Source organism: Periplaneta americana, chromosome 3 (genome assembly GCF_040183065.1).
Source record: "Periplaneta americana isolate PAMFEO1 chromosome 3, P.americana_PAMFEO1_priV1, whole genome shotgun sequence".
Taxonomy (NCBI): domain Eukaryota; kingdom Metazoa; phylum Arthropoda; class Insecta; order Blattodea; family Blattidae; genus Periplaneta; species Periplaneta americana.
The window spans coordinates 153367757-153391242 of NC_091119.1; the positions used below are offsets into that span (position 1 = coordinate 153367757).

Sequence of the window (23486 nt, forward strand, 5' to 3'; positions counted from 1 at the left end):
GAGTGCACACTAACTCCGTGTGACTTAAATTGTGGTTTTCTGTTAACGAACAGTGACGTGTATTATGCAAATCAAGATTTTCAGGTATAACTCCCTGTAAAGTTGATTTGAATAATTTCGAGGGAAAAATTGTTCCGGAGCCGGGTATCGAACCCGGGACCTTTGGTTTGACGTACCAAGGCTCTACCACTGAGCTACTCGGGAACTCTAACCGACACCGATCCAATTCTTCCCTCTATATCCACAGACCTCAAAGTGGGCTGACAACCGTCAAGCAACCAACTTCGAGTGCACACTAACTCCGTGTGACTTAAATTGTGGTTTTCTGTTAACGAACTAAATTATTCAAATCAACTTTACAGGGAGTTATACCTGAAAATCTTGATTTGCATAATACACGTCACTGTTCGTTAACAGAAAACCACAATTTAAGTCACACGGAGTTAGTGTGCACTCGAAGTTGGTTGCTTGACGGTTGTCAGCCCACTTTGAGGTCTGTGGATATAGAGGGAAGAATTGGATCGGTGTCGGTTAGAGTTCCCGAGTAGCTCAGTGGTAGAGCCTTGGTACGTCAAACCAAAGGTCCCGGGTTCGATACCCGGCTCCGGAACAATTTTTCCCTCGAAATTATTCAAATCAACTTTACAGGGAGTTATACCTGAAAATCTTGATTTGAACAATAACACGGTTCCACAATAAAAACTGAAATCTGGGGATCGCTGTGGCCAAGTAGCACGATCTTCTCTTTCCATCATCATGTCGGAAAATGGCCATGCATGTGACATCGTAATGAATATCGTTTCCCACTTGCTTAATTCATGTTGGCCCTATTACTAGGTGCATTCTGTTTTTTATATATTAGGTCTAAATGAATTTTTTTATTATTTTATTTGAAATTTGCTTTTTAATGTGCAGGGAACAACAGGCACACCTAAAGGAGCATTCTTGAGTCACCACAATCTGGTGAATAACGTCATAGGAATGCGCAAGGGCTTTGAATGTGATATAAAGGTACGTGACTTCATTTTGTTGCTTTCATTCTTGAAGATTATTTATATTAAGGTTATTAAGTTACACTTAACATAAAGATTTCAAGTTATTTGACAAAACACTGGAAAGAAATTAGAACAGAAACCACATTAAATGTAATAGAACTATGGATATACTAACTTTTCATATACGGATGTTGTCCGTTGGCGTAGTTACGTGTCCTACTTCCAGTGTGCTTCATTTCTGAAAATAATTCTTCATAGACGTAAGTGTATCCAAGCTTAACCAGAAATCTCTTGAAGAATTTCAATTCCTTGCCTTTTTACACAATTTTATGTAACGCAATTCAACTGATCAGATCAGACATCCTAGTTTATCATTATTTGTAACAACAAAATAAGGCCTACTCATTTTCCCATTAAAATGTCCCTTGGAGCTGGAGTTGGTACGTCTCTGAATAATACTGTGCTAGGTCTCTACTGCGTGTTCAGTTCAAAGTGTATCATGGCTCGCCGTATGCCGTCATTTGGGTAGCCGATGAGCCTAGAGAATTCAATCTTCCTACACTTCCGCAAAGGCGTATTACCTTTGTGTCAGAGAAGTTGCCTAGCAAGTACGGCGTTCATTCTGAAGAGTACGTACCGATACGGACAGTAAAGCCGGTAGTGGCAGGAATGTGAACTGTTTGGAAACACGTATTGAGGTGAATTTTTTTCTTACTCTCGGGATATGGCGAGAGGGTTAAGGCGATTACTTATGTATTTGTTGACATTAACTTGGACGGTCAATATGGACACGGAATATTTGATTTGTGTTGTGGAATGTTGCGGTACGCAACCGATGATAACAAATACCTTGCGTAGGACTTGCCCGAGCAAAACAGTTCGAAAGAGGTTATGGTAGCACACAGACTTTACAGACCGCCATCTGTTGCTACGACGTTCATGTTATACCGTACGAGTTCTCAAGTTCAGATTGAATGCCTTGAATAATAGGCAACTTCTCTGACATAAAACTGAAACTCGCTTCAAATCGCTGACTCACAACAGTGACGTCATGACATACTTTGAAATGAACACCCAGTAGTTCGAATCTTGTATACACGAAACAGGGCCATAAAACTTGTGGACTGAGGAAAGAAGGGTTAGTGTTCAGATAGCTTGTAAACATTGTTATCACTACATGTCATGGTCCAAGTCTCTGATCCATATAATAGAACTGATACTGCTGTAACTGTATAAAGCTTGATTTGAGTTTCCTTCCCTGTGCTGTCTTTTAATATCCTATTTATTGTTCGACATATTTGTTGAAGCATTGGTACTTGGTAAATTATTCCTACGTTTGTAAGAGATTTCACGCGCAAAATATTTAAAACTTGTGACCTGTTCTATAGGTGTAACATTTAAATCTATTTGTGTCCTAATACTGTGTTACCCATGAAGAGCTATAGTAATATCATGGAGGAACAGTGACGATAATGACAAGACCGAAAATCTTCGAGCAAACCAGTTTAAATGCAAATTTTCGGTACAAGTCTTACGCAGTCAGCTCATATAGCGTGGAACCAACAAAAAAATGCTGTATACGTAGCTGCAAATATTCATTTTGTTAACTACAACATAAATTTCAATGTTAATAGGAAAACATATCTGTGTATCTGATATTGAAATTTATATTGTGGTTCATCTACAGAACTTCTCGGACTTTCCAAATATGAATTGTAAAATACAGTGGAAGCTCTGAAGTTCGACAACAAACAAGTTCGACATCCTATACTGTTCTCCAACCAGGAGATCAACCGTGAAAGGAATGTGCTTACTATTGACTCATCTATTGGAACGAAGTAGATAAATAATATTACCGTTATAACGTCAGTTTAAAAACCAAGCGCTCTCCTGCATATGTTATTTCCTGTATGGAGGGATTAAAAGATCAAGAGATTAACTGTGATCTAATTTTATAACTAGGGTAGTATCAATATGTCTGTATCAATGTTATGGTTTGTGCTGTGAGAGCTAGCCAATAGAGATAAGAGTATCCACGTGTGTGACCTTATGACATCTTATGACATCAACATTCATTCACAGCATTACCCTCCTTCATCTCATCCGGCAGAGACTTTCTCGTGGTTGGAGCACAGTAGTTCGACTGCTTACGTAGGAGAATTAGACACGCCCCTATTCGGGCACTAAGAAATGGGTTTGCCATTTGAATAGGAATTGGTTCTGTGTCTTGTAGTGATACTTTTGTTAAAGGAAAACAGAATATTTTATTGATTAGGACGTCCATATTTAATCACTGGTTTTAAATTATTGAACTCTTCTTTTTCTATTTGAGAATTGTGCCGTTTGTGAGACGGAACTGTCGAAACCCACTGTGATACTAGAAGCGCATACACAAGTCTCGGGGCGGACAGGAAATGCAAGTACAGTACTGTATTCGTTGATGGATAACCAATAAGAATTTGTATTCATTTCACCTGCCACACTCACTACCCTTATTGGACTGAACTTTCAATTCTGTTCAGTCGAACTTAGGTGAGTCCACTGTAATTCATTTTTGTGTCGAAACACTAGTTGGGCGTTCCTGTTTTCTAATGCCGATACTTACCTCCGCACACAGGATGCCAAATCGGCTGTAATCACACAGTTCTGCCATACGGCAGGAAGTCTGACTGGCGTCATTTGCGGTTTGTACTACGGTGTCACATGTGTCCTACCTGCACCTGTGTTCGACGCCAAGAAAACGCTCGAGGCTATCATACAGGAGAGGTAAAGTCAAAAGACAAATTTCAGATCTTTTCAGCGAATAAAGAATGCGACCAATATTGACCAAGAGGAAAGTGTGACATACCTCTCTGAATCAGGTGCACCCACATGTTCGCCACTCCATCTCTATTCGTGGACATGATCTCCGTGGCAACTGAACTCGGGCTGCAGGTCACTTCCCTCCGGGCAGCTATGTACGGAGGAGCACCATGCTCCCAGCAGCTGGCCCTGAAGATCAAGGAGGTTCTCAATGTCAGAAAACTAACCGTGAGTATCTCATATCTTTTATTCCTTATTTATCAAGGTAAGTAGTGGTTGAGTGGAAGAGAAGGTCGAATTACCTCAACTCTGCTAGTTAAAATAAACCATTATTATTACTATTATTACCATTATTATTATAAATCTTATTCTATGATCATAAATAATTTCAAGGCAAAAATTGTTCCGGGGCCAGATATCGAACCCAGGACCTTTGGCTGAGCGCGCCAACGCTCTATCGACTGAGCTACTCAGAAACGTACCAGATTTATTTGTTTGTTTGTTTGTTTATTTATTTTGCCAAAAATTGTAACAAAATATAAATAAACAGAAAAAATTTAGCTCGCCCCTGAAAGAGTAGAACTCGTGCTCAGGGGCGGATTCCTGAATTGAAATTAAGAAGTATATAATACAATTTGTCTTATGCCTACTAAGCAATAAGAATATATAAATTTAAATTTACAATTTTTCAATTTTTATAAAATCCATACATAACGCTTTAAATTTAATACTAGAACTATTAGAATTGACAAGATTGGGATATTTAAATATAAATTTGTTATCTATTCTTGGGCCTAAATTACTACTATGATTAAATACTGTAGCAGTGTTGCATTTCGGTTGAAACAATCTTAAAGAATTCATACCTTTTGTTTCATAACTATGCGAATACAATTCAAAATTATTTCGATTTTTATGTATGAATTTTATTAATACAATATAATTAATTTGTCTTATATTAAGTACATTAAGGCCTAAAAACAATTTTTGAAATGGAAAATCAATAGGTTCATGAAGACAGATTTTAATTATTTTCTTCTGTAATACATAAAGTGGATTAAAATTGGATTTAAATAAGCTACTCCATCCTATAATTCCATACATAATTACGGGCTCAGTTTTTCCCTTTATATCCACTTACCTCAAGTGAGCTGACAAGACATCAAAGACACAACCTTGAGAGCATAAAGACTGTGCGTGACATGAATTGTGGTTTTCTGTTGATGAACAATGACGTGTATTATACAAATCTGGCTTTCAAGTATAGCTCCCTGTGTAGCCGATTTGAATAATTTCAAGGAAAACATTGTTCCTGGCCGGTTATCGAACCCGGGGCCCTTGGCTGAGCGCGCCAACGCTCTACCGACTGAGTACCTAGGAAAGTACCAGACACAGGCTCAATTTTCCCTTTATATCCATTTACCTCAAGTGGCCAACAGAAAACCACAATCAAGCCACATAGAGTTTTTGTGCTCTCAAGGTTGGGTCTTTGACGTCTTGGCAGTCCACTTGAGTAAGTTGATATAAAGGGAAAAATTCAGCCGGTGTCTGGTGCGTTCCTGGCTAGCTCAGTCGGTAGAGCGTTGGCGCGCTGAGCCAAAGGTCCCGGGTTCGATATCCGGTCTCGGAACAATTTTCCCCTTGACATTATTCAAATCAGCTTCACAGGGAATTATACCTGACAGCTACATTTGCATTCTATGATCATGTTCTAACGTGCTATTTATCCTATGTGGTCAGGAGAGCTGGTACAAATGTCGGTATAATAAAATTCTAAGAACAGTGAAATTATTGTCATTTTATGCCAACTGAAATTTCGTTAAACTGAACAAATACAATATAAAACTTTCAAATCATGCATTACAATAATTAATAACTGACAGTGGACCTATAATTTTTCGCTACACACATTGATCTTTTTCTGGATTTATCTACTTGTACCAAAAACTGTTTAAATATTCCATTAAAGAGAACTGTTTACGTTTCCCTTTCGATATTGCGTTGGCTGACGTGTTTACCGAAGGACACCTCTGCACGCTGAAATTCCGGCCATTCAGAATCTCGTAAGACAAGAGGTATTACTCGACCGAGGCCAGTGGAGTCCTGCAGACCGGAGCGCCACTTCATGGATGAATATATAATAGGATGCGAAACTTACCGAGTTCCCCGTAACACATACTAGAGGCGCTGTTGTAGAAAATGAGCTTGCTGCCACCTGTTAGAGGGAGGGGCGTTATTACATCTAGCAGCGCACCAAGTAGCGAAAAGAGTAATTACTCCATGCATTTAGCAGCGCACCTGGTGACGAAAATGTTAAACTGTGCAGAAAGTATTCCCTCCCACCCTCATCGATATTCAAAACTAACCCAATTTAAAATGAAACATTTACATTTTTATTCCTCACAGCAGCTTCTACTGAAAATTCTTACCGGAGCCAACAGGAAGATAAAAGATACGATCTATTTTACACTACCCAATTAAAATATAACCAGACACAGACAAAAAAAATAAAGCAAAAGGTTAGATAATTTGGATTGTATTCTTTGGGTATTTATTGTACAGAGCAATTGAAAAGTCTGCAAGAACTACTTAGATAGTTCAATTTATTATATTGCTATTACTTTACAAAACATTCAATAACACTATTTTTACAACGTCCATAAACATCACTTTTTAACATGCACTGCTTATACACACACTTAATATCACTTTATGTTCACTTATTAGCAAGTTTTTGTCTGCCATCAAGGCTCCTCGTCGAGTCCTCGAGCAATATCTCGAACGGATAAATAGAGAACTCTGGGTAATGTACCCAACACGTAGTTCTAATGTTCACCACCTACGACGTTGGGCGCTAATCATCTTATTTCAGCCCCCTACTGCCAGATGGTGCTGACCGTAGTTTCGCATCCTGTTATATATTTATCCATGGCCACTTGTACTGCTCCTGCGTTCGTATAGCGTCATCGCGATAGTTCACATTACGCCCGCGGCTACACTCGCCTCGGTCGAGTAATACATACACTATATTCCAAAGAACAAGGTTAGTTCAAGTTTGTCTCATAAAACTCTACATACCTATTATCCAGAACTGTCTCTTAACGAAATATTTAGGATGAGGATGGTGAACATACTGTACTCACCCAAACGAATCAATAAGAAAGGGACACACTTTCCTTATCCCTCTTTGTAAAAAGAATATAAATCGTTCCCTACATTATGCTCATACGGACGATCTAGTCATATTTTATTAGTCATCTCACATCCAATTGGCTAGTCCCTAAATTGGTACTCATTCCTAGGTGTTATGATAAATGTAGAGATGAGCCCTAAAATAAATGAGCCATGGATATACTAAGGGATATGCTACTGAAGTTAAATTACCGCTGTGAGCAGTATGGAATGAAGATAAATGCAAATAAGATGAAGACCATGGTCGTAGGAAGAAAAGTAAAGAAGGTAAACTTGCGAATTCTAAATAAGGCAGTAGAGCAAGTGGACAGTTTCAAATATCTGGGTGTACTATAAACAATATCTTGAGCTGCTTCCAAGAAGTCACAAGAAGAATAGCTATAGCAAAGGAAGCTTTTAATAGAAAAAGGAACATTTTCTGCGGACCTCTGGAGAAAGAACTAAGGAAAAGACTAGTGAAGTGCTTTGTGTGGAATGTAGCAATGTATGGGGCAGAAACATGGACATTACGACGAAGCGAATAGAAGCATTTGAAATTTGGATATGGAGAAGAATGGTGCGTGTGAAGTGGACAGACAGAATAAGAAACGAAGCTGTATTGGTAAGAGTGGGTGAAGAAAGAATGATGCTGAAACTTATCAGGAAGTGGAAAGCTTGAGGACAAAATATTAGTTAACTGTCAAATTTGGTGAACATAATAATAATAATAATAATAATAATAATAATAATAATAATAATAAGTGTAGTTAAACTAAATGACCATATTTGTAGATACGAGGTATCACTTTTTAGCCATCGATATGCACAGAATATCCTGAACTATGATCCACGGGCCACCGTCTTCGTCATCGGGATAGGGGGGAAGTGAGATTAGCTGTAATTGGGTAAGGGACAGGTAAATTAGGCGTAACCGAGACAACAGATACCAAGAGTAAACTTCTGTACACTTTTCTCGTATTCTTTAAGAATATTTAATGGAATTAATCATGATGCTTTCGATTTGCAGCCTGCCTATGGTATGACGGAGGTAACGGTCGTGTTTTTCTCACAGCCACAGGACACATTGGAGCAGATGACGGCAACTGTTGGGTATCTTATGGAGCATGTAGAGGTAATACTAGCACACAATAAAATTATGATTATAAGAAAAACATAGTAGTATTTTATAAACATTGCAATGTACCAGTGTGTCCAGCTTAAACCTAGAACAAAACAACGTTTATTTACACGAAAACTAATGGAGATATTTATTTGCAGATTGTTTCTACATGGACAGCAACTCAAAAAAAAAAAAAAAAAAAAAAATTACACATTTTATTTTTTCTACATGGACAGCAACTGAAAAAAAAAATTACACATGTAATTTTTCTACATAACATTAACTGAAAACATTTTTGTACACATGTTATTTTTTCGTACATGGACAGCAAATCAAATTTGTTTTACACATGTTACCTCACCTCGATTTGCGCACCATTAGTGGCGCGACACACATCCAATCTGTACTCAATTTCCTGCCATGTGTTTAACAGCATTACCGGTGTTACGTTCTAAATAGCTGCACGGATGATGCGGCGTAAATCAGAAAGGCCATCTACTGGTGTTTGATAACAAGGTTTTCACAAAACCCCACAGAAAAAAATCAAGTGAAGTAATGTCTGATGATCTCGGTGGCCAAGTGATGGTTTCAGCTTGTCTCCCAATCCAACGCCCGGGTAATACTTCAGAATGTCCCGTACTACTAGTGCATGATGGTATGGTGCGCCGGCGCCGTCTTGCTGCGAAATTGCACCATCGGTAAGCTAAGGCAGAGCATACTCTGTCGATATGTCGGCATAGATGATTCCAGTTACAGTTTTCTCTGCGAAGAAGTACGAGCCTAGGACCTTGTCCTTCATTAGTCCTCACCACACATTAAGAAGACTTCCTTTTGCACGCAGCTGTCTGTCCCATGCCATAATTCAGTGATGTCAAAGCAAGCGCATTTTTCTGACCTTGACGTCGTGCGCGGGCATTAAGCGCTAGGTATGCTAGGAGGAATTAAGAAAACAGTGGTGCACAAACTTCAAACGGAACGTGAAATTTTATGTCGTTATTTTTATATGGCTTCTTTCTGTTTGTTACTTTCTATATTATCTGTAAAACAAAAGTATTAACACCTATTTCTTAGCCTAATATTGCAGTTGTGTTTTAAACGTTAATAATGTAATAAAGAGTAAAGAAGGAATAATCACACAAATCCCATAATAACTACAACTATACTGTACTAAGTGAATTAAACACATAATTCAAAGAAGGACACTGAATATGACATGATAAGTTGAAATTGATATCGATGGTGTCTTTAGCCTTATAAAAGTAATCAAAACAATATTATAGTACAAAGCAAAGTTGTCTAGGGTTATGTTTTAACTGTAACTAATATTACATAATAAAACTCTTATCGCATTATGCTTTTAGGTGATATTGGTGCGCAACTTTTTGTTATCAGAATATTAAATTATCTCGAAATCTGCTGAAGCTATAGAGCTGGCGTTTTACCAACACATAGGCACATATCTTTTATTTGTGATGTACCGGTATTTGCTTTGTTAATTCATTTCCTTACAAACATTTTCCATGCGAATATTTTCAAACATTTTAATATACTATCTTCAGTAATACGTATTTACGATATATTAGATTTACGAAAACATTGTTTTAGTACCTGTAAGGCTACTAAACAAACATATCTGAAAATTTCACTTTTCTGTAAAAAAAAGTTGAGAAAATATTCCTTTTGAATAAAAAAGCGAACTTGTGAAAAATGAACATTAAAATTAAAACTTACATTCTTATAATGCACTTACACTTCTCAAACAAATCTTAAAATTAACATGTATACAGTTTTAATAAGTTCTCTTCTCTTTATCCATTGAATCAGTGCTGGCCATCCCTGTATATAGCTCGACCAAGCGGCATATAGCAACTATCTCTTTCGTAAAGCTATAAAGCGCTCATGCTCTCCTGGACTCTAAAGAGCGCGCTTGCTCCTATTGCCATCAGTTGACATCACTGCATAATTGATGTGTAGGTTGGAACTTTATCGGTAGGTCGCAGCTGGTACTCCCGTCGAAAACGACTCTGCACCCGTGTCACGGACCTCACTTCGGCAAGAACAAGCACGCAGGACACTTTCTGCTGCGGAGACCAAATCTTAACTGACTAGAGATGGGAACGATATATCGGTTTTTACGAAATACCGATATTTTCGTTTCGATATAGCGATATATCGATATCGAAAATTTGATTCAATATGTCGTGTAATATATCGGCTTTCTCATAAATATATCGATTTTTTTTTTTTTTGTGGAATCATTATCATTATCAACAACAAAATCCACACTAGACAACGCCGATAATTCCCGAGAGATAGCGCTACTGAAGGTGGACAGTTACATAATTATGCAACCTCACTCAATACCTCGTTCTAATTGGCTCGAATTCAAACTGTTTAATATGCAGCACCAAATTCAAAATGCAGCGTGTGCGAAACGAGAGACAGACGGGAGTTTAACTACTACTGTTTTAATATTGTTATTAATGTTCTCCAACGCAGGAGAGCAAATCCCACCCTGAAAGGGAACCGTCTGATCTCAAAACGGGTAGCAAAACTTTTATTTCTATATTCTGAATTGGAAAGAGAAACAAGGATTTAATACCGATGTGACATTTGTTTACGTCTATGATTTCTATGCACAACCTAGTGCTGACATTCTGTTTCCCTATTATATGTTTTAGTGCAAAAAAATTATATCCCTATAATCATCACCATTGTTGTTTGGAATGTTGGAGAGTAACAATAACTGGCAATGGGAACTTACTATAGAAGTACTGTTTCAAATCAACTGTGAAGTTTGTTAAAACTTGTAACATTCTAAGTACGGTTTACTTACATTTAAAATAATTAGTCCACAAGTTCTGTTCACTTACATTTAAAAATGATTACGTTGTTAGGTAGAAAAGAGCATTATATCTATGTGCTGGATTGAATCCTACAAAACATTATAATAATTGAATCGTGTTCCAATATCAAATACTCAACCATGTAGATAACACTTAACTCTTTCCACTATATCATTTACGCTCCCTTGCCTCCACCATAATTTTGATTTAGGTTAGGATCTACACCATGTGGTATTGAAAATGTATTGTTTATTGTTACAATTTTACATTTATGCTTTTGACTGTTATGATGTTAATTTCAATGGTAAAAAGGAATATTAAAATTTAAGTAATTTTATAGTAATACAGTAAATGTACGCCTGAAAATGCATTTTGCTTACGGAATAGCGATATATTGATAATCGTTCGATATATCGATATACCGGTATTTTCTGCGATATATATCGTTTATCGAAATTAGGTTTGCAATATACTGCAATATCAATATATCGGTATTTAATTTATTTCCTCCATCACTATAACTGACGCTATGGTTGCGCTTTCCAAACGTATAATTATAGTTACAACGCATGCGCATTACTCTCGCGGATTCAACCACAAAAAAAAAAAAAAAATTGTGCAGATTGTGCGTATTTGCTTGCTTTCCGCACAAAACCAATACGCGGTAAGTGTGAAATACCACATTCAGTATTCCCAACGTAACACACATAACAATTCCCCTATTCTTACCGCTTAAGCGTCATATTCATTTTACTGCTTTAGGCTTTTAACATATTATTTTTAAAGACGTTCAATATAGTAATAATTATAAATTGGAAACTTACCACTGCAATTTCACCTAAATTGCACTGTTAATTATTGTTTTTAAATATTTTGCACGACAAAAGCAACATTGGTACTAGGATTCACAAAACTGCAACCACAGTCTCCAGTGCATCGACTTCCTGCCAGACGGAGGGTTTATCAAATGCTGCCATCTATAGTGCTAATGCTTCAACTTCGACGGAAACTGGAAAATCAATATTCATGCAAAAAAGTTTCACAATAGAAAAAACTGGTGGTGGTGCTCCAGTGACTCTGAATAACTGCACAAATGTGACAACTAATTTTAATGTGCAGAAATAAATAATTTTGTTATAATTTCAATGTGCAGAAATAAATAATTTTCTTAACGTATTAAAATGAAAAATAAATCATTACATAACCTTACCGTTTGTTTTAAGTTCGCATTTATAGACTGGGTGGGAAAAAAAAGACAGACATATATCACGGCCTGCTGGAGTATAGTAAACACAGAAAACATTTTATAGGAACAATGTTGAAGATAGATATATTTGTTTTCCAAAATTGCCGTCATTGAACAGAAGCCAACATGGAGATTTCATTGCAACTAATTATAAATTCGTCTTTCAGGTATGTAATAAACGATCTTCGCACAAAATAATGTACGATACACGAGCGGTATGTTTGTTTTCATGTTCTCGGAAATTAAAAAAGCTCAACTACGTTTCGCTTTTTCAATCTTTTCCTCGAACATGAAAACGTCAACATACCGCTCTTGTAACGCATATTACTATTGTGTCATTGTTGAAGTACAAACCAACTACACTGGAATTTCTCCATTCGATTTCATGTAATAGTGTTTTTTAGTTTATGTTTAAGCAGGACACAAAGTATTTTGAATAAATTTTATAAAACAAAGTATACTTAGTCTTCATGCAGGCTATATAATTGTTACTAATTTATATGCGACACATTTAGGCAGAATTAATTTAATTTATGCCGTAATATGGATTTTGTAAGCTGTAGTAAGAGCACAGTTCAAATAAATTGTGATTGAACTGATGTGATACGCATTGCTTCAGGCGTATTAAAATTGAGGATATTGCATTTATTGCTAAAATAATTTTACTGTGATTTTCACTTTTAAGATGCTAGCTAGTTTTTTACTGCTTCTTTTTCTCTACATCAGCCAATTTACATAATAATATTTATCAAAATAATCACGCAAAATATTCATCATCTGAATATGTTGGATTTCAGATTGAATTCTCCACATAATTTTATTTCTAATTTCTTTAATGAAGTTAAACGTGAATATTTACTATTGGCAGCAGTATAATCATTAGCATCATTGTTCATTATAATTTCAGGTGAAGGTAGTTGATAAAGAAGGCCGCATGGTTCCAATGGGTACTCCTGGAGAACTTTGGGTGCGAGGGTACAATGTCATGCTGGGATACTGGAAAGACGAGGAAAAGACTAGACAATTCATCGGTCCTGATGGATGGGCCAAAACTGGGTATAAAACGAACTTGCATGTTCAAAAGCAGCTCCAAATCTAGCTTCTAATGTTCTTATATAATAATCCTAAAGCAACAGAGAACAAATCAGAAATAAAGGAAATACACTCTTGCTACTAATGTAAGATAAATACCTTAATTCTCTTTCGAGAATGGGGTTCGGTGGTTATGTAGTCGAATATGTTGCAACGTGAAAGGTAAACTTTTACTTATCATATGATGACGCAGAATATCTGCATGGAAATATCATATGTACTTCGGTACATCAAAATATATATGATATGCGTAATAAATCACTTTGTGATTTAAGACGGCGCCTATACCGTCGGATCCCGGCCAACCAGTCACTCATTCGAGTGCACCTCAACACATGTATGGACTTCGGTCCTGCGTTCATAGACATCTATGACGTAGTGCAGAGGGCGGCCACTAGAGGGAACCCAAGAGATGGAGCTTAATCTGAGACGATTCTAAACGGCGTCGGGGTTGTATCCGGCGTGGCTTAGTGGATAAAGCATCAGCACGTAGAACTGAAAACCCGGGTTCAAATCCCGGCGCCGGAGAGAATTTTTCTCCGTTCCATCACTCTTTCATCATATGATGACGCAGAATATCTGCATGGAAATATCATATGTACTTCGGTACATCAAAAAAATATATTAGGTAATAATGATGAAGTGTAAAATATAATTCTTGTGTAACTAGGGACGAGTTTGTGCTGCAAGAAGATGGATACGGACGAATTGTGGGAAGAGTCAAGGATGTTATTATTAGAATCGGAGACAAAATATTTCCGACTGAGATTGAAGATTTCTTCATGGAGCATCCTGACGTACTAGAAGCTCAAGTGAGTACATATTTTTGGTTGTGAACCAATTAATATAGATTTTTTTTCTATATTTTTAGTCTATTGCCAGACTATAATTTTTTCTCGATTTTAGTCCAGGATAAATGTGATAGTAGATCAATAAACGAGGTATATCTGAAAAATTCCTAGTCACCCTATTTTAAAAACAGCGTACCTAAGAACAATGACGCCTTAGTCCACTTCTGCCACTTCCCCTGGTAACTCACATTTATCCTAGCGCCCCATTCACTTTTCTTTCTGTATGGTCTTAATCTGTCTTGTAGCATTCTCCTTCATCCTCCATCTGATCCACGGTCTGCAGTCTTCTCCTTCTCAATCACGGTTTTAGCTTTTGGAAGAGCAGAAGTTGTAGGAATCCAAATCTGGACTGTATGGAGAGTGACGACGTGGATGGTGTGAAGTTGGCTGGAAAATCTGCATGAGACGTAAAGAATGGATATGTGAACTATCATGAAGAAAAAGATTCTCTGTGTGTCATTCCAAATTCTTGCGTAAAAGTCTCTTAAACAATAGCCCGTGAAGTCCTCAGATCTTCTTCTAATTTTCGCACTGTCAATTGTCGAATTTTGTTGATTCGGAATATTTTGTTCTTGAAGTTCTTCCAGAAGCTAAATCACTTTCGTCCACACCTGTGGAGTAACGGTTAGCGCGTCTAGCCGCGAAACCAGGTGGCCCGGGTTCGATTCCCGGTCGGGGCAAGTTATCTGGTTGGGTTTTTTCCGGGGTTTTCCCTCAACCCAATACGAGCAAATGCTAGGTAACTTTCGGTGCTGGACCCCGGACTCATTTCACCGGCATTATCACCTTCATCTCATTCAGACGCTAAATAACCTGAGATGTTGATAAAGCGTCGTAAAATAACCTACTAAAAAAAATAAAATAAATCACTTTCGACGGATTTCGGGGCGTTTTTGATGCGTCGGTATCAGAATTTTATCTGTCCTTCATTCACTGTATCATCCACGAAAGCCCTCGTAATAATTCGAAAAGTTTCCGCTGAAGAATATCCAAGTTAAAAGAAAAACTTGAAGCAGGTTCGCTAATCTACCAGCTCCGTCATTGTGATTGAAACGGTCACACGCCAATAAACTCAGTCACCTAAGTCTTACTACTGATTGAGTAGCTGGCTAGCTGGACGGGAGCAGTGTTGCCAACTGTTGTTCGTATAATTCCGCTAGATGGCTTTCGAAAACCCGCGATTTTCTAACAAATATCTCTAGATTTTAATGTATATTTATTATTCAATAATAATAATAATAATAATAATAATAATAATGATAATAATAATAATAACAGTAGTAGTAATAATAATAATAATAATAATAATAATAATAATGGTCAAGATAGAGCATCCACCCACCAATGTAACGAATATTGCACACATTTATCATTCCCAATGTGGCGCTATTTTGAAAACTTTTATCACAGGCACAACATATTTAAATTCTTATTGCACTATATATGTTACCGTTAAACCTAAAATCCGACAAAACTAGTTTCAACTAGTAAGAATTAGTTTTAAAATATAGATGGATAGAAAGCGGATTTTCGTAAGATCTAGAATCAATGACAGGTAGGTTTGGTTTGTTTAGGTTCTTTTTTTAGGCTTTTACCAAACAAAAACCTAAACAACCAAACCTAACCTGATATTGATTCTAGATCATACGAAAACTCATTTTCTATCTATCTTTATTTGCTTAAACTAGTTTTTACTAGTTGAAACTGGTTTTGACAGATTTCGGGTTTTAACGGCAACGTATATAATATGGAATTATCACTACATTTACACATCCATTATATCACAAAACACACACTGAACGAATTAAATGTAATTATGAAAGCTGCTTATAATGCTAATATGAATTTCATTTCAGAAACTTTAAAGATTAAAAAACAGGTAGTATACCCGCTAAGCGGGATAATATAATTTTACCCGCGAGACGGTTATCCAAAAAAGCTAGATTTAGCGGGAAAACCGCTGAATTGGCAACACTGGACGGGAGAGTGACTGTTTGTAGTGTGGCAACAGACAAAAAAATCGCTTCCGTTCTTGCGTCCTGTATGATGTCATTCTTTCACATCTAGTACTGATAACGCGAGGCGTGACAGAGAGATAGGACATTTTACACTATAAGATGACCTTAAAATACGCTAACGTAGTAGGAATAAAACAACACTATGTCATACTATCTGGACCAAATTGTGTACTGTAGGGCTTGAACTATAGATTTTTTTTACTTGGTTATTTAACGACGCTGTATCAACTACGAGGTTATTTAGCGTCGATGAGATTTGTGATAGCGAGATGATATTTGGCGAGATGAGGCCGAGGTTTCGCCATAGATTACCTGACATTTGCCTGATGGTTGGGGAAATCTTGGAAAAAACCCAACCAGGTAATCAGACCAAGCGGGAATCGAACCGGCGCCCGAACGCAACTTCAGATCGGCAGGCAAGCGCCTTAGTCGACTGAGCTACGCCGGTGGCTTTGAACTATAGATCTACTACAAATTATAATAGGGCATAATTTAAAACAATCTCTCTCTTTTCTCTCTCGTACAGGAACACATGTATACATCAATAAAATTACGTAACAGTGCTAACAGAAACTTTTTTATATTAAGCTTTCCTGAAGATATTATATGAAACGTAACCTTTAATTATTTTATTTAATCTCGTTTTTAAGTTTACACATTATACCAGGATCACTTTTCTTTTTCTGCATTGTTAAGCATTATGTTATTCATATTTCTCCAAGTGGCGGCCTGAACACCTGCAGACTTCTAACAAATGAGTACAGGCTGTTACAAAAGAAACATTACAATGCCTCTATTCCTCAAATGAGGTATAGAAATTTTTATACATTCAAAAATGTAAAATAAATATTATAGTTCTGACACATGATCTGAAGACATTAATTCGTCAATTTAAGCACAGAAACTTAATCATAAACAAAAGCAAAAAAGATCTTTTGAATTCAATATTTTCTAACGTTAATAATAATAATAATAATAATAATAATAATAATAATAAAAGAATTCATATATTTTTCGGGGGCAGTGCCTCCCCATGCCCCCTCCCATAACTCTACCTATAGTAGAGATTGAGGCTGAGAACTGTTCACCATTTGTCAAGCGGGCAGGTTTGAAATCTGTCGGTGCACCGTAATATATACAGAGTGGAAGTGAAATAACCTTGCAGATTGAAAGATACGATAGGGTACACGTAAATGAATAGAAACCCTATATTACGTTTTGTGATTAGATGCACGGTTGCACGGTTAATTAGAAAATTAAGTTCTAAGTTTCAGCAGTCCGGCAACATCGTCGCTAAAACACTCTACTCGTATACAGGTGTAAGAGGTCAACGAACTCGGTGAGTCTCAGTATGTAGGCTGCCAAGACGTTGCCACGCGTTCGCTTTGTGCAATGGTTGGAATTTAGGGGGTTTTAAAATTAAATTTACACGAGAACCGTGCACGCTATTGAAATAAGCCAGAGGGATAATTATTAGAGCGGTGCAGACGGAGCACATGACAGACGGAATGGCATCATAGGAAAGGTTCCGACGTTACTGAGCTTGTTCCCTGTGTACAAGCGACGGTCATATACACGATGTGTTGACATACAGACGACACAATAGAAATGACACAGTTCCCTAACTTTTCTGCAATTAATTTTCTACAGATACTTTAATAAGATATCAAAATTGCAAAACTAATTAACCATTTCATCCTAAAGAAATAATATATATTTTACATGTATGATTTCATACAGAACGCAAACAAAATCACTGTTTATTTGTAACGGGTTCATGATATTTTATTCGCAAAAGCACTTGAACAATTGTTTTTTGTCTTTTTCTTTTCTTTACAATGAGTGTGAGTTATTAACGCACACGTTATACGTTATCACTTTTCTTCCAAATATTGTTACAATGCACAACAAATGACATTTGTAAGTTATCGTCTATCTGATAGCATGGCCTTATAATATGTGGAGAAGCTTCTTTCTACGTCTGTTGAAACAACTGGGGCATACGTAAAATCCTGTACAACATTTTTTTCAATTTCTGTTAGTTCTTCAAAGGAATCCTTATCTCCAGAAATACTGTCACTAATCTTGCAAAGTTTATAATATCCACCAATTTTTTCAACATATTTGTTATTTTCGCAGATATTATTTTAGAAATTTTATCGTCTACTTGAGTCACTTTCTTCCAGATATTTCGCAATAGGGAAATCTGATGAACCAGTTTTGTACCAGACTTTTCTAAAGCTGTTACACAACCAGGAATAAACCGGTAATTCGATTCATTGTAATCCAATAGTTGTTTTATGCTTGAATCAACCAACAGACGTTGGGCTATTGGTATTGCAAATGCATCTTTCACATCAAATGATTGAATAACATTCTGGACCTGGTCGAAATATTTACAGTAATAAATGCAGGCCTTCAACCAGGAACCCCATCGAGTAAGTATAGGAGAAGGAGGAAGAGATACACCAGGACATATCTTCTTGAATGCTTAACAAAACGCATCACACATTTCTTCATGGAACACGGATGAAGAACTGTGACCCTGCTCACATGTTTCGATTTTTTTTTTCAACTTCATGAGAACACGTTTTTGTACATCCCTATTTACATGTCTTCGAACATTATATGCTTTAGTTACTGAAACTGATATTTTACACAATTTACAGAATAGTTTATCTTCGTTGCAACAAAAAAATATCACCACATTCGGAAATAAATCTCTTAGGGCTGTGTTCATAGACATTCTTAGCGCGGGCTTTCGGTGGATAATCAGCGAACTAACGTTTTTCGTATTCATAAATCAGTGTCAGCGATATGATATGATATGAATCCTGTTTAGCACGCTCGTAGCGCGGGCTAGCGAAATGTCTATGAATAGCACCCTTAAACTTTGCCGAACGAATTTTCTCCCCCTTAGGCATCGTAACACTAGAACCGAATTGTTCTTATCTTTCTTCAGTACTGACGTTTCCTTTACCAAGCTGTACCTACTGCTTGCAGCTATCCTGTGTACCGTAGAGTCAGACCTCTGCGGGTACACAGGATGAATTTACAACCCTTGCCCTGTTGCCGGTGTATCGAATAACTGCTCCCTTTGCACTGCTCTAATAATTATTCTTTATTAGATTTCCTATCGATATGGACAAAAATCATAATCCTATTCCCAATGCTTACCGAATAAGAGAGTGTTAAACATTTGTGAAAAAAAAATTCTGAAAAAAAAAAAACAATGAACTTTACACCAATATGATGATATAGTTTTTTGTTACATATAACATGAGCTATTCGCTTTGGAAGTTTACAAGGCTATTTCACTTCCACCCTGTATAGGCTATTATTAATTAAGGCAAGCTGTGTTAGTATTTGTGTTTGTTTATCCTATAGGTTTTCGGAGTGCCGGACAATCGAGTTGGAGAGGAAATCGGAATGTATCTACGTCTAAGAGAGGGGGCGAGACTTAATGAACAAGACGTCAGAAACTATTGTAAGGATAAGGTAAGGATTTGAGGTTCAAGTGAAATGTAACGTTTCATACTGAGTTGGGATACACAGAACAATCAAATACAACAATGGATATTTAAGACTTGCCTGAAAGTACCGGTATAACTAGAGACCGGCAAAATATGAAACTTTTGTCAAAATATGAGATTTATTTTGAAAAAGAATGAAAATATGAAATATTTAAATGCTAAAATATTTTCGTTTAAATAATTTAGAACATGTTTACATCATTATTTTCAAAATAAGTTTTAGACATTAATAGTTTTCTATATATTTAATATGCTTCCAAATAAAGTATAATCGGGGGCAGGTATTTATGGAGATTAATTTTATCATTTGTGTTTTTTAATATTGGTGTTGGCGGAGATTGTTGGAGATTGATTTGTACTCTTGGCGGAGATTAATGGAAATTTTGGAAAATACATTTATTTTAGAATTGGAGTATTAACTTAATGTATTACCTTCCAAATAATTAAAATTAAAAGTTCGTTGGATTATGGTAAAGGTACGGTATGACCAATGGACAATATTTGTTGGACTGAGACTGTATTTAACACACATTCATTAAAAACGAAAAACACTTGCAACCTTCAAGTTAATACTTTCATATTATCAGTGAAATGTTGAATTCTCCGTCTTTCGAGTTCACTAATGTAATCAGAACACCTGAAATACCATGTAATGTAGCCTACTTGGATATATAACAAATTCAAGAGAAAAAAAAATCCGAAAAAAAAACTCAGCATATAAAATTCTTTATAAAACGACGCAATAGTAATAATTCGCGAATGTATTCATATTTCACTATTAGAATTCAATTTCGCGATTTGTCGCGATTGTTTTATCCGCATATTATTAGTTAGAATTACTTAATTCGTCAAGATTAGTAAAAATCTATTTTATATCTATTATATCGTGATTTTCGCTATCTCCATAAATACCCGGCCTTGAATATAATGCAATAAATCTGTACAATTTAACAGTTTTTTTTAACATACTCAAATTCTTACCGAAATGTAAGAAGTAGATAACCCAAGTTTTTTTACACTGAATAGAAAAAAAAATTGTTCACACATTGGCTGGACTCAACACAAGTAACTTTTCTATAGGCTATTTTCTGACAAAAGATTATACCTTCTGTAGACCTAGTTAATATTGTTTTGTAAGAAGAAAAATCGATGAGTTGCAAAAAGAGGAGAAATTAGACAGCAATATTGATTATTTAAACCAATTTAAAACATTAATTAGGTATTTATATAAGTAGATATGGCAACACTGAAAGGGCTTCAGGTTAGGAAAAATGAGAAAAGTTAGAATAGGTATCCATTATTTTGCTTTGGCTTCTCGAATTTAATCAGTGACGTTACGAGTTCAATGACTCAAAAGGAAAAATTGGAGATTTGCCATTGGAAATCCTGGAATGTTGGTGGAACGGCTTGGGGATTCTCTATTTCCTCTTTACAATATCTGGAAAGCGTAATTCATTGGTAGTTACAGAAATATTAATGGAGGACAAAAATTTTGCAGAATATACGAAAATATGGAGATTTTTTATGAAATATGAAAACTTTACTAAAATATTAAGGAATATGAAAGTATTTTGCCTTTAATTGCATTTCACGTATCATGAAACGTGAAAGTGCTTGTTTTTATATCGCTAACAGGAATGATTTAGATCAGTGATTTCCAAACTTTTGAGCGCCACGAACCCTTCCTACTTCATGTTGGCGGACCCCCAAAAATATTTTGCATAATTTAGGCCCATAAATATGTTCTACTCATTACATATTTTCATAATGAATTAGTAGGGATGTTACATTCATATTTTAGTGTTAGCTTTTCAACACAATTTCAACCTGAAAAACTCATAAATACAAAGATATCATGTTTTCCTGAGGAAAATGAAATAAGTTTCTTAGACTTGCCATAAGGTTGTTATTGGGATGATTGATATTACTATGTAGCTGACAGTTCTGACAAGTCTACTTCAAATGTAGATACGCTTAAATCGAAAGTTTAGCTCAACATTAAAGTTACATCTATATTAATTTTTCATGGAAAACAAAAGAAAATATACACTGGACATAAATATTTGGTGCAATTGATGTTTAGGTGTTGTGTTGTAGGTCGAAAACATGGGAATACTTGGGTGAATACAGATAATATTGCAACAAGGTCATTGTAGGAAACACTATTTTAAGCTTCTCTTTTTCTTTGACGGACGAACTATTATTTTTTGTCACCCAGACGGGTTTTCACCAAATTGATTTATCAATTGCAGGAAGGAAAACATTCTCTTAATTTTAATGTTAATAAATCAAGATGTTCTTCATACTCCCAACGATATCGAACAACAGTTCATCACCATTTGTTCTAGATATTACTTAGGGTGCGAAATTAATCGAATTCTCGATACACAGCTAGTGTAATTTCTTTATCATTGCTCCAATCTGGACCCTGAACCCTGAAAATTGAATTTAAAAAATTTAAAAATCTAAAGTAACCTATAGGCAGGCTAGACTTGCAAGCTAGGAGAAGTTCCTCAGGTGATTTCATTCCTGACAAACTCTGAATCTCACAAGTCTGACACAAGCAAACAAATATTCCTTCAAGCTGAGAAAAATCAGAGAATGCGATGAAGTTAAGTTTAATTGAAATGCCATTTGAAAAAAATATCTTGTTCATGCGGACCCCTTTCCAATTACTCGCCAACGCCTGGGGGTCCGCGAACCATAGGTTGGGAACCACTGCTTTAAATTATGAAATTTCATATTTTACATCTTTGTCAGCTAAAGAGTGCAATAAAATGGCAAAAGGTAATGCCTTAAATCTCTATAGACAAAAGAGGTAATTTTTGAAACTGCGAGGAAAACGTGGAAACGCTAAGGTGAAATAAATATTTATATTTGTTTATTTAATTATTTACTTACTCACTTATCTCCCATTGTTTCAGTTGCCAGAGTTCAGAATTCCGAGATACATCAGATTCATAAAAGAATTCGAAAGAACAGCGATTGGCAAGGTTCAGAAGTTCCGCCTTCTCGAGAAACTACAGAAAGAGCTCGGGATCAGCAAGTGAAGATTCAGTTTTAGCAGAACAAAAGGGACGCCGACAATTAATAGGTGTCCTTAATTATAAAATAAGGACATCATGAACTAAGATTAGACGTGAAAATATTACACAAACACATATTACTTTATAGAAAACACATCAGGAAACTGTGTGTAAGCTGAAGAATTTGGTAACACTAATGAGAAAATTATATACTGATTTGACCATAATGAAATGTAGTAAACTTGATAAAAAATATACTCAAAACTGGCCTTGTGAAGTTGATAAACAAGACGAGCCGGCACAAATTTATCTGATATAAATCAGTGCTGGAGCATCAAGTTTCAGTTGAAGAAAGGTAACGTAACACAAGAAAGAAATGCACTTCATAGACCGCATACCTTGAAAATGTTTTTTTCTTATTTGTTTCTTTTCTTATTGCTCATGTTTCTATAATAAATAATACTCAAATTTGTTACATAATTATATAAATCTTACTGTCGAATACACAATAATTCTTAAAAATCTTCCTATACATGCAACTTTGTTCCTATAATTACTTACTTACTTATGGCTTTTAAGGAACCCGCAGATTCATTGCCGCCCTCACATAAGCCCGCCACCGGTCCCTGTCTTGTGAAAGATTAATCCAGTCTCTATCATCATATCACACCTCCCTTAAATCCATTTTAATATCATCCCATCTACGTCTCGGCCTCCCCAAAGGTCTTTTTCCCTCCGGCCTTCCAACTAACACTCTATATGCATTTCTGGATTCACCCATACGTG

General features: G+C 36.1%; 1 protein-coding gene and 2 non-coding genes across 3 annotated transcripts in view; 2 read left to right on the top strand and 1 right to left on the bottom strand.

The window, feature by feature from the left end:
* The window catches only part of LOC138697061 (medium-chain acyl-CoA ligase ACSF2, mitochondrial-like), a 45695-nt gene extending 22465 nt beyond the window's left edge, over positions 1-23230 (top strand). The window contains exons 6-13 of the mRNA XM_069822655.1: positions 916-1011; positions 3613-3761; positions 3857-4025; positions 7996-8100; positions 13088-13236; positions 13943-14084; positions 19529-19639; positions 22599-23230. Of these exons, the coding sequence (XP_069678756.1) occupies positions 916-1011; positions 3613-3761; positions 3857-4025; positions 7996-8100; positions 13088-13236; positions 13943-14084; positions 19529-19639; positions 22599-22724 (1047 nt within the window). The 3' untranslated portion in view covers positions 22725-23230. The remainder of the gene's footprint in view (positions 1-915; positions 1012-3612; positions 3762-3856; positions 4026-7995; positions 8101-13087; positions 13237-13942; positions 14085-19528; positions 19640-22598) is intronic.
* TRNAD-GUC (transfer RNA aspartic acid (anticodon GUC)) lies at positions 133-204 on the bottom strand. Its single transcript has one exon. It is a non-coding gene; the product is annotated as a tRNA-Asp (tRNA).
* TRNAD-GUC (transfer RNA aspartic acid (anticodon GUC)) lies at positions 539-610 on the top strand. The gene has a single exon. It is a non-coding gene; the product is annotated as a tRNA-Asp (tRNA).
* Positions 23231-23486: the final 256 nt, after the last annotated feature.